General features: G+C 53.6%; 1 protein-coding gene across 1 annotated transcript; it reads right to left on the reverse strand.

Moving 5' to 3' along the window:
- Window positions 1-6238: 6238 nt before the first annotated feature.
- Window positions 6239-10792, reverse strand: NOBOX (NOBOX oogenesis homeobox). The gene is made up of 9 exons (XM_006861287.1): window positions 10714-10792; window positions 9146-9673; window positions 8794-8900; window positions 8571-8677; window positions 8281-8369; window positions 7847-8078; window positions 7327-7607; window positions 6624-6863; window positions 6239-6276 (listed from the first exon to the last, which is right to left on the reverse strand). Exons 1-9 carry the CDS (start codon window positions 10790-10792, stop codon window positions 6239-6241), a joined length of 1701 nt encoding a protein of 566 aa, XP_006861349.1.
- Window positions 10793-14033: the final 3241 nt, after the last annotated feature.

Below are 14033 nucleotides of genomic sequence, written 5' to 3' on the forward strand. Positions count from 1 at the left end.
ATTCCCTGCATAGTAAACCATGTGGTCATCAGATTCAAAATGGCCAATACCAGTCCATTTCAGCTCACTATGCCTAAGATATCAATGTTTATGTGTTCCATTTCATTTTTGACACCTTCCAATTTTCCCAGATTCATACTTCGTACATTCCATGTTCCGATTTTCAATGGATGTTTACAGCTGTTTCTCTTCAGTTTGAGTTGTGGCCCATCAGCAAATGCAGGTTCTGTGGGCTTTTCTCCCCCGAGCTTAACTCTATTCACGTCATTATGGTCAACTCTGCTTTGAGGAGGCATTTTTCCCTCAGTCATATTCTGAGTGCCTTCCCACCTTCCAGTCCTGTATCTGACAATGTTTCTCTGCTGTTCATAGAGTTTTCAGTGACTAGCGATTCGGAAGTACTTCGTCACTCTTTCTTCCTAGTCTGTCTTTGTCTGGAAGCTCATCTGAAACCTGTGGTTACAAATCGGGCTGTGAACCTTAAGGTCAGCAGTTCGAAACTACCAGCTGTTCCACGGGAGAAAAATAAGGTATTCTGCTCCCGTAAAGATTTACAGGGTTTCCTTTGGAAACCCTGTACAAGGTTGTTATGAGTCAGAACCGACTCCATGGTACATCACAACAACAACAACAAATATTACCTGGTGTGGTGGTGTGGAATAAAGCGCCACACCACAAGGTCAGTTTGAACCACAAGGTTGGAGGTTTGAACTCACTATCCGCTCCTTGGAAACCCTATACAGGGTTGCTATAAGTCGAAACTGACTCAACTGCACTTAACAACAGAAAAGTGTGACCTTCTGTGTGGAGGAGTGTGCGTTTTGGTCCATGTATAGGTCTGTCATGAGCACAATTAAGTGTTCTGGAATATTCCTGTCCTTCACAATAATAGCCATAAGCAGATAGGAGTCACTCCATAGAATACCTTTAAACAGTCAATATTTTAGCACAGGTAAACATCTGCTTTCTGGTATTCTCTACTTTTAGCCAAGACCCATCTGGCATCGGTAATGACAGCCCTCATTGTTGCATGGCCTCTTCTGAATCTGACTTGAACCTCCGGCAGCTCTTTGTTGATGGAGCGCTGCGACCATGTTTTTGAAAAAATCAGCATAATTTTATTTGTGTGTGACTTTGATGATGATGTTCAATGATTTCCACCTTCTGTCTGATCCCCTTTGGAATGGGCATGAATACGGGTCTCTTTAAGTCAGCGGAGATACATGGTTATCTCCCGCAGGTGTAGGGGTTATGGCTTACAATATGTATTTTAGGGGGCACACAGTTCAATCCCTAACACTTCCCTAATTTTGTCTCTGTCCAACAGCTTCTATATGCATGGTACAGGATACGCTGGGCTTTATTCTCATGGTGACTGGACTTTTTAAATTATCCTGTAGGAGGGAAATTGTTTAAAGGTCTTTGGAAATCTAAACAAAAGACCCTCCTTGGTTACTTTTCTCTCACACACATATACAAAGGCGCTTCTAAAAAGTTCATGGAAAAATTCTGTTATCTTTTTATTCCGCTTTTTCATGATCCTGGGGTAACTACGGTCCCTTCATCAACTCCCTGAGGTTTCTCCCCACAATTGTCTAGCTTCTGAGCCTGCCGTCCTGCTATTGTATCAGGTGGACTTGGTGGTGGTGGTTGATAAGTGCCTTTGAGTTGGTTCTGGCTCGTAGCGACTCTGTTCACTAGAAGGAAACACTGCCAGCCCTCACAAGCACTACAGTTGCAGCCCGTGTCAGTCCTCCTCACTGAGGGTCTTCCTCTTCTCTGCTTGATCATGGAGCCCTGGCACCATAGTGGTTACATGCTGGGCTGCCAACTGCCAAGGTTGACAGTTTGAATCTACCAGCTGCTCCATGGGACAAAGATGAGACTTTCTGCTCCTGTAAAGATTTACAGCCTTAGAAACCCTGTACAGGGTCGCTGTGAGTCGGAACCAACTCAACAGCACATCACCGCCTATTTGACCAAGCATGATGGCCTTCTCCAGGGACTGGTCCCTTCAAATAGCCTGTCCAAGATTTTACATGAGGTGAAATCTCGCCCTTCTAAGGAGCATTCTGGCCATACTTCTTCCAAGACAGACTTGGTTGTTTTTGTTGTTGTTATGTGCCGTGGAGTTGGTTCCGACTCACAGCGACCTTGTACAGGGCTTCCAAGGCTATAAATCCTCATCTTGCTCCTGCGGAGCGACTGGTAGTTTCAAACTGCTGACCATGAGGTTCACAGCTCTATTCGTAACCACTACGCTACCAGAGCTCCTAAGACAGACTTGGTAGTGAGGTTAAATTAGAAATCCACAATTTTGGTATTTCTGTAGACACCCTCTCCCATAAACACTTGGTGGTGGTGGCTTGGCTTGGTCACTGATGTGGTCAGTAACCCCAGAGCCACGTCACAAGACATGACTCAGAAGCTACCTGACCTCTCCAGTGCCCATAGTGGTCAGTGTAGTCTCCTGGCGCTGAAATTGGGTGTGTGCAGGGCCAAAGGTTACCAGCGAAGGAGCTCCCAGGGTTCCCAACTCAGATGAACTTCTTGCCTAGATGAAAGCACTCAAGTCTTTGGCTCGCTGCTACCGCCCCGCCCACTTTAGTCATCCCAAAGTGGGAATTTTCCGAAGCTCTTCCCAGGAGGTGGATAAGCCAAGGTGTCCACACAGTCAGCAGAATGTCCGGGGTTGCTACAGAAAGAGATGCTGGGCAGTGGAGGGGGAGGGACGACGTCTTGCTGGGTGGCCAAGCGTGGGCTGCTGAAGGAAGGTGCTGGGCTGGTGTGTGCTGCAGAGCAGTTTCCGAGCTGGCAGCCGGGTTTGTGAGTCATCAGCCCGAGGGCAGAGCTGGTCACTGGGAGGGGCTGGCCTCCACATTCCCAGGAGCTCCTGTGGGCAGCTGAAGGCTTTCCTGGCATAGCCACACATAGAGGTAAGGACCTCCTGGTGTGGCGTTACAGGATTAGCACCGGACTGTGAACGGCAAAGTCAGCAGTTCAAACCCACAAGCAGCTCCTTGGGAACACTAGGCAGTGTCCCTATGAGTCACGACAGACTCTACAGCACTTAACAACATCTCTATACAATGCCGTGGAGACCAGGTCCTGCATGAGGTCAAGTCCAAATCCTTTACCAGCCCTGGGGTCACTGGGAACCCCGAATGTGCTCAGACTCTCTGGGACTGAGCTTGGCCACACAGCAGGCGGGAGAAAGCAAAGACTGAGACGTGGTTTCCTCAGTCACCCCCACCGTGGGCGTGGGCCTCTGTCTTTGTGATGTGTGCTGTGTGTATACAAGGGAGGTTCAAACCTGTTGTGGAACGCTTCCCTTATCTTGTCATTCTATGTTTCCATAACTTCTTGAAGCCTACTTAAATGTGTGTGTGTGCATGTGGTCTGTGTCTGGTGTGTGAGTATGTATGGGTGTATCTGGATGTATGTAGCATGTCTATGTGTGTGAATGGTGAATGGGTGTGAATGGATACATGGTATATATGTGGCTGTGCATGTGTGTGTGTATATGATGTATGGGTATGTGTACTGTGTGTCTATGTTGTGTGGGTATGTCTGAGTATGTGCGGTGTGGTTCTGTGTGTGATGTGTGTGTATGGTACATGTGTCAGAGTGTGTGTGATTGTATGTGTCTGTGGTATATGTGTATGTGTGTGGAGTTTGTGTATGTGGTGTATGGATGTGCCTGTGTGTGTGTGGTGTGTGTGTGTGTGTGTGTGATGCATGGATATGCTTGCGTTTGTGTGTGTATATAGAATATGGGTGTGACTGTACATGGTATTTGTGTGTGTATATTTGTGTATGGTGTATGGGTATATCTGTGTGTCTGTGTGCATCTGTGTGATGAAGTGTCTGTGTATGTGGCTACAGTGTGTCGGTGTATCCGTGTGTCTGTGTGATGAGGTGTCTGTGTATGCGGCTACAGTGTGTCGGTGTATCCGTGTGTCTGTGTGATGAGGTGTCTGTGTATGCGGCTACAGTGTGTCAGTGTATCCGTGTGTCTGTCCAGGTCTGTGTGATGAAGTGACTGTGTAGACTAGGGCAGGAGGAAACTACTAGAGAATCTTTAGCAGCAGATGGAATTTATGCAGAAAGCCCAGGCTTCCTCCTGTAATCAAATCATATCGGCATTAACAAATGAAAGGAAAACCAGCGGTGAATGAGAGCAGCTCTTCAGTTGAGGAATCAAGGCTGAAGATTGCAGGAAATGTCTCTGTAAACACAGCATGCTGAGCTAAGGGGCTCTGGAGATGGTCCTGATGGCACCAACCTGAGTAACTCATGGTGACGAGAGTAACAGCGGACGGGCAGCTTTAGAACAATCCTGTTGTTGTTGTTGTCAGGTGCCATCGAGTCGGAACCGACTCATAGCGACCCCATGCACAGCAGAACGAAACAATGTCCGATCCTGGGCCAACCTCACTACCACCGCCACACTTGAGTCCATCAATGATGCCACCTGGCTGATCCATCTCGTTGGGGGTCTTCCTCTTTTTCTCTGACCCTCCATCTTACCAAGCATGATATCCTTCTCCAGCGACTGTTCCCTCCTGACAATATGTCCAAAGTATGAGTGACAAAGTTTAGCCATCTTGGCCTCTAAGGAGCACTCTGGCTGCCCTTCTTCCCCTGACCCTTAGATTTGGAGGAGAAATTACCAGCCTTCCTGAGGGGTTTGGGAGGCTGCAGGACCTTGTGGTGAAAAGTGGGGGTGGGGGGTGGGGGAGGGAGGAGAGCATGTGACCTAACAGCTGTCTTCACCTTCTCCCTTTCGTCTGTTTTGGGACAGGGGCCTCATGTGAGCTGTGTACTTTAGCAGAACCTGTCATGTTATATCATGAGACGTACAATGTTTCCATGTGCACACTCTAACCCCCACGGGACACCCTAAGAGGCAATCAGAGTATCAGCACACGGGTGTAGATGGAGAGAGACTGCGGGCTGGAAGCCTGTCCAGCATGAGGCACAGACTTGTGGGACTGACCATGCTGCTTCTCCAGCTTGAAGGCACGCTCAACCCAGAACAGTGTGATGAAGATAAGTAACTGCCCGGAATACAGGGGTTTTTGTGAAAGAAAATCTGATTTTAATAATCACATCATTTGGCAGTCTAGAGTGATTCCCCATACACACATTCCCTGAATGTACAATGGGCCCCCAATCCTGCTGTGATCCAATTATAACACGGGGCAGGGTCGGGCTGTCACGTGGGAACTGGGAAGCACCCCACCCCCCCAATACTGAGGCCACATCCGAGCCCCAGGACACTAGGAAGCAGGGAAGGGACTTGCATTTGTCTAAGCTTTCTGGGGGCCAGATCTGAGGACATTCAATTTATACCCATTAAGTCACATCCTGGAGATATCAGCCACACATCAAAACAAACCAAAAAGCTATTTTTTTGTTTTGTTTTGTTTTTTTACAAAAACACTGGCAGACTCGGCCTTGAAGTAAGTAATGTCTCAGTCCCGTGTCTTCAATTGTGCCCACCGTCCCCACATTTCCTCCTTATCCAGTCTCCTCACTGACCATCCCTACCTGTCACCTGAGCACACAGCAGTGTGGCCCCAGGAGGGAGACTTGAGGCTTCTTCCCAGGCCCTGTGGCCCTAGGTCACCTCCCAGAGGAGGAAAAGCTGGCACGAAGTGTGATGCGAAGGCAAAGCCCCTGTCCAGGGCGCAGGAGGGATGGCACTGAGCACCTCATTGTGACCTTCCTGTCTGAATGCCAGACGCTCAAGAGACAGTCATGCTCTCTGAACTGCCCTCCAGTCCTTGGAACGGCCCTAGCACAAAGGAGCTTGCTGACCAATGGAGGGCGTAAAGTCCCATGTGAAGCTGTAAGAAACTTTCATCTCTGCTACCTTTGTCTCAGTGGCACCATCAGTTCTGGGGTTCCAGGGCTCAAGGCCCCAGTGAGGATGATGGAGTCAGAACACACATAGGTGTGACATTTAGGAAACACCATCGGGTGGTCTCAAGCTCCTTTGTCTGGTTCAGAAGGGAGAAGAGCCCCCACCATGGCCTCTCCTCTTCTGTCTCCACACCTTCCCTCGTGCTCCTTTCAAAAAAAGAAAACAACTTAGGGGACAATAAACTACTGTCCCTAGTTCTGGAAACAGAAACACCCCACAACTTTTCCCTTGATTCTACCCCTGGGGGGCAAGGGGCCCTTCCCGAATTGCAGGGAGATCAAGGACTACAGGGTGGGTTCGATGGGACCCTCATGGAATGCCCAGGATGATGTCCAGCAGTGGGCCAGCTGAGTGGACAGAAGGGAATCACATAGGCTCTCGAGTTGGGAGTCATGGCTCACAGGCCGACCCCAAGGGTCAACGGATTCACTACTTATGGGAGATATTCAACTGCTTATCCACCAAGAAAGAAAACAACAAAATGGCGTACAACATTCAGAAGCAATGCGGGCCACCTTTTCTTCAGGACCACCCAGCAGAGGTAAGGAGGACGTGTTGTCCAGTCCCACAAAGTCCACACGTCAAGAGAGTCTACAGTCCCTCCGACCCTTGGGCGGTACCTGACCCTGCAGAGGCAAGGTCTCTTCTGGCAGCAGCCTGTCCCACTAGGGGACAAAGCTGTTCTTGTTTTCACCTCTGGCCTCATCCCGAGTGGCGGCCTGGTCTTGGGGGACAGTCAACGGTCCCATTCCGGAAGGCCTGGCCCCTGAAGGACCTGGGGAAGGCTGTCCGTTCACAGTCTGGTCGTAGGGAGCCGGGAAGAGATCATCAGAGAAGAAGCCCTCAGCCCCCGAGGGGTGGCCCAGAGCCTGTGTGCAGAATGGGCTGGGTAAAGGCTGCTCAGGTGGGCAGGGGTGACTCCAGGGCATGGGACCTGTGGACCCGGAGGGGGAGGAAAGAAGGCATGAGACAGGCTGGGAGAGTTCAGCAACCCCCCCCCCCCCCCATGTTTCTGACCAAGGAGCCTGCCTCCAGCCCCCAGCAGGTTCTCCCCTCCAGGCGAGCTAGCACAGAGAGCTACCTGGAGCAAACACACTCCAGGACCGAAGCTCGGAGACTACCTCTCAGGGGCCGAGGGGCAGAACCCGTAACAAACCTTTGTCTCCTGATACCTGGGGTTCCAGAGTTCAAAGCCCCAGTGAGGATGATGCTCCTAAGTTCTCTCTAGTCTGCATGCTGTTCCTAACCCTGCCAGCCCTCTGCATCTAAGGAATACTGTCTTCATTCCCGTATCTCTGAAACGGACGCTCAGAGAGCCCAGGCCAAACTGCAGCCCTCTGTTTCCACAGCTCAGGCCCCCATGTCTGTCCTCCTCACATACCTTCCAGAACACTCACCCATGGTTCTGGTAGACGGCTGCAGCAGGACCTGCCCCGAGGGGGGACCTGGGAAGTAGCCCTGGGCCGGGCCCCTGTGAGGGCCGTAGGGACCTGGGAAGAGGATGTCCTCCAGTGGGGGTGGCGTCAGTGTGCTGGGTGTGGGGAAGGAGAAGGGGTGCAGGTATGAGAACAGGGGCTGGGATGCAGGGGGGAATGGGAATGACCCCTGTTGATAGCTTGGCTGGTGGTCCTGAGGCTCCAGCTCCTCCAGGTAAGGGCAGGAGGGTGGCGGGGTGATGCTGTGAGACAGAAGGGCGTGGTGAGGTTCAAGTTCACCTCCACAATACAGCATCAGCTGAGCCCCTTCTGCTCCCTGCACCCCTCCCCCTCTTCCTGTACCCCTCCTCTTCTCTCCCTGCACCTTGGTCCATCACCATAGCAACCCAAGGTTGTGCTTCCTCTTCTTCCCAACCTCTGCACCTCTATGCCAACCCTTCCCTTCTGAAGCGCCCCCCACCCCCACTGTCCAGCTCAGTACCTGGTCCCCCAGGAGCCACAGGGGCCTTCCCTGAGGCAGCCGTCACTGCCAGGGGCATCCAATAACAGAGGCATCAGCTGTGGGGCTTGGACAGGGCCAAGCGGAAAAGGCAGGCTGGCCCTGCGAACCGGTGGGGGGCTGAAGAGTGGGGGTGTCAGAGCCATCCAGTGAGCAGCCTCGCAGGGTAGGGTGGGATCTGGGAGCCTGTTAGGGTCCAGTTGCACAGGGGACTCTGGGAACAGAAAACAAGGGTGAGGAGGGGGCAGGTGGAGGGGTAAGGGGGAGAAGGTGGGAGGGGGAGAAAGCAGAAGGGAGAGGCTACTTGGGATTAGATGGCCAGTGGCAGGCAGTTTCGCCCAGGCCTTCAGATGGAACCTGGGACATTTTCCTGACCGCCTTCACAGTGGCCAGTCCTCTGGAGGTGGTCAACTGACCTGGACGAGCATCATGAAGGAGCTCCTGTGACGAGGTACCAGATCCTGGACCCAAGGACCCTTCAGGTGGGGGCTGGGCATCTGTGGAGCTGGAGGCAGAGGGGTGAAGGACAACCCCATTGGGGCCTGGCTCCTGATCCCCGCTAGGTTCCCAGCACCGCCCATAGGCCTTGACTGTTACTCAGCTCTGCCCCACCTCAGCCCCTCAACTCCTTACCAACACTCCCTCCTTTTATACTCAACTGGACCCCGTGCCCCATAGGGCGATGGAGACAAGCAGGGTGTCTTACCTGCCCTGTCCACCTGTGGGGGCGGGGGCTTCAGGACTTGCCCTGTCCCCCTTCCCATTCACCTTCTCCACCCGACGCCACTTGGCCCTGCGATTCTGGAACCACACCTGTGGGGCAGGGGGCGCACCTGAGGAGACTGGAGAGGGCTGGCCTGGCTTGGGGCACAGAGCTGCTAGCTGGCCTCACAGGAAAGACCCCACCCAGCTGCTCCCCTCTCCCATACCATGATGCGCTGTGGGGCGACCCCCACTGAGTGGGCAATCTCCCGGCGTTTGTCACTGTCAGGGTAGTGGTCTTCTTGGAATGCCTTCTCCAGCTCCTCCAGCTGGTCTGGAAGAAGAGGACTGGGGTGTGGGGAAGGCACAGCAGCTGAGGCCCCTCCCATGGGGCCTGCCTCTCCGGGGCTTATTGGCAGAACCATCCATGTGTTCCAACCTCCCTGAATTAGCCAGACAGACCTTCACCTCCGCCTCAGACTGATGGCGCAGCCCAGGGACTTATAGACCAGCTGTGCCCCCAGCTCAGGGGCCACCATCCGTGCATTAGAAGACGTCTTCTTGCCTTCAGGGACATACCTGAGCGGTACAGGGTCCGAGTCTTCTTCCGCACCTGACAGGACACCTCTGGGGGCCCCTTTTTCCGGCCCGAGTCCGGGCTGTCTGGTGCCAGTGTATTGAGGAGATTGCCCAGGTGGCAAGAACCACGGCCCAGCCCACAGGGCACTGGGTGGTGGGGAGCTGGGCCTGAGGAGGGGCCACAGGAGGACCCTGCTACTGCCAGATCCCGGACTTTTGACCTCTTCTGCTGGCCAGGGGTGGGAGAAGCCTGTCTCCTGGAGGGTTTGGTCTCTCTGCCCTGCAGGGAGCGTCCTGTCCCCCGAGACTGGGAGCCCACTAGCTCTACAGCCCTGTCTCTGTGGGCTGGGGGACACTGTCTGGCCCCTGAGCTGGGGGGCTGAGATCTTTGCCCAGCATCAGACCCTGGGGGGGCTCCAGATGCCTCAGGGGACAGTTCCTCTCCCACAGCATCCTGGGGCAGCAATCCCTGCAGTTGCCGCTCATTCTCCGGTCCAGCAGCCAGCAGTCTGGGTCCTGTATCCCTGCCTTTGGGAGAAACATTGCTGCCCTTAGCCAGGGGGGACAGCTCCCTGTAACCTTCCCTTCTCCCAACTAGCACGCAGACCCTAAGTCCTAGCTGGGCTGCTGTGAGAGAAATGTAAACGCATACACGTGACTATGAGGAGGTCTTAGCTCACACACATGGAACAAAGGAGGAAAAACCAGGACCAGTGACCCCGTGAGTATCAGAGTACAACTGCACTGGTTTTAGGGAAGATTGCCAGATGCACTGGAACCCCCAGCCAAGAGCTAAACTGTTTGCACCACCAGGGCCTCCAGTGCATATGGCAGTCATTCTAATTTGGAGTACTAACTCCCTGCTTTCCCCAGGCCCTCCGGGTGAAGGGTGGGCATTCTACAAGTGTTTCTGGGGAACACACGGTGGTGCCGTGGATACAGAGGAAAGACTGCCTGGGATGGGGGTCCCCACCCCTCTACACAAGTATCTCTCTCTGTCCACCAGCCCTGTCTGCACAGGGGGCTTCCTTAGGGGTCCGGGCAGCAACTGTGGGGAAGGAGAGCCCGCCAATCTCCTGCATCACTCACCCTTTCTTTTCAAGTCCTGGCTAGGTGCTGACGCCCCCCATCCCTGGCCGCCCCCCAGCAGAGGAAGCACGAGGACTAGCCAGGTGACTGACCTGCCACAGGCCCCCTGCACAGAGCCCCTTTACTAACTAGCACCCCAGACCCCCCATTGTGGGGGTGGGGGCTATCATTTCAAGCTAAGTCAGAATAGTTGAAAATGGACTCTAGGATGGATCTAAGGTATTAAGGCAAGCTTCCTATCAGTGTGGATTTCAGACCCCGAGCCGGAAAGGTGAAAGGTCACGCACTAGGTGCTCCTCAAAGCCTGGAGGGTGGGGGACACAGCGGCTGTGGGGTGTAAAAGACAAAGGCTATGTCCTGATAGCATGCTGGAGGGAGTCATGTGCCCTCAGAGGTCCAGGCCCAGCGGCCCAGATGACAGGAGATCTTAGCCCCTAAGAGGAGGAGAGCGGCCTGACCTCCCCCGCCTCCGGACGCACCCCCCCCCCCCCCGTCCCGGGTCCCCCGGCCCCAGCGCTCACCCCGCGGCTCCTCACTGGCGCGCCCCGCGGGCTCCATGGCCTGGACCGCCGGCAGCGCCCGTCGGCGCACAGGCACGGCCTAATGAAGGCACGGGCAGGAGCTGTGGACAGGTGGGCTGGTGGGCGGGGGGTCGGGGCTGGGGCAGGTGTGCGCAGCGGCCGGCGGCCCGTGAGGTCGGGGCCGGGAGGCGTCGGGCAGCCCCCGGGGAGCCCTGCGCACGGGCCAGGTGCGGGCTGATCAAGGCGAGGGCCCACTCCGCCCCCGCTCGCGGCTGGGGGTCCACGGTGAGGCCAAGGGGGCCCGCTGGAGCCCACGTCTGAACCGCGGAGGCGCCCCCACGTACAGGGCTGCCCTTGAACCTCGGGGAGAAGGAACCCCACTTCCAGGAGGCCTGCGCGGAGCTGCGCCTCGGTGCTGAAGAAGAAGAACGCGCGGAGGACTCGGGAGCGAGGTAAGTGGCGACCGCAGAGGGCAGGGGCTTGTCTCTGGGCACTCCCCATTTGATGGGATGAGGCTCTCCCCAGGCTGGGGGGTCTCTGAGCGCTGTGTCTTTGCTACCTAGTTCATGGAAGGGCTTTTACCTTTCCCTACAATTTTAAATTAGAAATAACAAGTTAAATTTTCCTTGCCCCTTCCTTACTTGGACAGTGAGTGGGTGGGGGTGAAGGGTGCGGGTGTGCCCAAACTGCAGCAGGTGCTGGAAGCTGGGGGTGGGTGGGCGATCTAAACAGATCCCAGGTGTTCTGAGTTAGGATTCAGGGACTGGACACCACGTGTTTCTCGTGCAGTAATCACGGCGGTTGGCGTTTTCTCCGAGGGCTCGCAGTCCTGCCCGTGTGGATTGGATGGGGTTGGGGTGCGGGGCTTTAGGAGGGCACATACTAAAGATCAAGGAGGGGTGAGTTATAGCAGCTTCATCAGCAGGGCCCAGGGAGCTCCAAGCCTCTGGTGTTTGGTTTCTGACACCAGTCTATGAAAAACTGCTGCTACCTGTTGGGATCCTGCTCAGCGATCCTACAAAATGGAGTCAAACTTTTCCTTAGAGTTTCTGAAACTGTAGATCTTTATGGGAGCAGACAGCTACATCTTCACACACCCCCACCCCCACCGCAGGAGTGGCTGATGGGTTTGAACTGCCGACTTTGCTGTTAGCAGCCCAACACTTAACCCACTGAGGGATGTGGAAATGGGGCCTGGGGTCTCATCTAGAAATGGAACATTCTAGGCCAGGGGAACGATGTCTCAGGGGGCAGTGAAGTGAAAACTCAGGTCCTTGGAAGGTGACATGTTTGGGACTGGATCAGGAGGGTCAGTGGTCAGCTGAAAGGCAAACACCAGGAAGGCCCTGGGAAGTCCAGAGGGTGTTCTGGTTTAGCATGTCCATGGTCCCTGGTGTGCACCACACTTGAATGGACCTCTCTGAAACTGTGGTCGGGTGGCCGTTGGATGTGTAGGTAGTACTGTGAAGACCAGTGGTACCTAACCCTGGATTAGGCGGAGCGGCCTGCTGAAGGCCAAACTCGCCCTGCCACACCTCTGCTGGCTTCCCCATAGTGGTGACCAAGCCAATGTTCCGCCACATCAAAGACATGTGAAAAACGCAAGAGCAGAGACATGAAGACAGCCTGGACCTCCATCCACAGAGAAATGGTTGAACTAACTTTGGTTCATACACACAATAGACTATTGTACCACATTGATGAATAATGCTGGATAACGTGATGCGGAGGAACATGGAGGACATGATGCTAAATGAAATTAGCTTGTCAGAGAGGGACAGATATTGTATGAGACCACCACTGTACAGAATCCAGAAAAGGTTTCTGTTCTGTAATAAACATTCCATGGTGGTGACCAGGGGTGGGAGGGAAGAGAGAAAGAAAGGGGGGTGAAAACAGGACTTGAGAAACACGTGAAACCATTCACTGCGGATTAGTAGGTAAGCCTATGCTTATGTTGCTTACTGGGCACTCCACCCCTGTCAGAGATGGGCAGTTTGAAAAGAGACTTTGATTTTGTGGGCCAGGGAGAGAGGGGTGCCGGCCCGATGGAAAAACAGAGTCTTTGCTGGAGTGAAGATGTGTGACGTGTTCACTCCAGATTAGCAATAAGCACCAGCTGACTGGTGCTTACTTAACCTTCCGATGCTGCCAGCACACCCAGGCAGGAAACTATTGTTCGTTGAAGAGATTTGCTCCAGTTGCCGGGACCAGAACTTGTTGGCATTGGAATTGCTTGGTGCCGGGAACCAGTGGTCGTGGAGTGGCCTCTGGCCCACAGCACCTCACGTGTATCAGAGTAAACTGTGCTTCGTGGAGTGTTCAGTGGTGCTTTTTCAGATGTAGGTTGGCAGACCTTTCTTTCGCGACTCCTCTGGGTGGACTCGAACCTTTACTCTTGTGCTTAACACTGAGTTTTTACTGAGGAGCCTTCAGCAGTGGAAGGCAGGATGTGATGCATTTCTTAATATTGACCTGAGGAATGATCATCCTCTCAGGGCTGAGGGGCTCTGTAGGATACACACTGGACTGCAAACCACAAGATCGTGGGTTCGAGCCTACTCGCCACTCCACAGGTGAAAGATAAGACTTTCTGCACCCCCCAAAGATTTACAGCTTAGAAACCCTAAACAAATACAGGGCCTCCATGGCTGGGGCTTGGATGGTCAGTGATGTTGTGCTGGGACAGGCTAGAAAAACAGACTCGGGTCTTTCCTAGGCTGACCTCATCCTCATAGCGAATTTTGAAAAACATGGGTCTAATTGATGGTGGCTCTGTGGGTTAAATATTGGGCTGCTAATCACAAGGTTAGTGGTTCAAACCCACCAGCCATTCTACAGGAGACAGAGAGACAGCCCCCTCCTGTAAAGTTGCCCAGTCTCAGAAACCCTAGGGTGCAGCTTTGCTCTGCCCAATAGGGTCTTGGGCGAGCTCAAGCGGGGGAAGGATCAGAGCAGCCATGGACGCCTGACAGAACCATGGAGATACAGGTGTGGACATTCTTTTTTGGTAACTGTTCATTGGTATCTCACTGTCTGCACACCTCCATTCTAGGTACTAGGGGGGATGCCTGAGTGAGTAGACACCCCAGCCCCACCCCTGGAGGGTTGTACTATGCATGTACACATAGATCTCCTTGAAATTTAAAGTGACAGTTTCCACTTAAAACCAAACGGTGAGTTTGTCGTACTGTGGTGGCTTGTGAGTTGCTGTGATTCTGAAAGCTATGCCACTGGTATTTTATTTTTTATTTATTTAAGTTTTATTGTGAATTATG

The sequence above is a fragment of the Chrysochloris asiatica genome, unplaced genomic scaffold, assembly GCF_000296735.1.
Source record: "Chrysochloris asiatica unplaced genomic scaffold, ChrAsi1.0 scaffold00041, whole genome shotgun sequence".
Classification (NCBI taxonomy): domain Eukaryota; kingdom Metazoa; phylum Chordata; class Mammalia; order Afrosoricida; family Chrysochloridae; genus Chrysochloris; species Chrysochloris asiatica.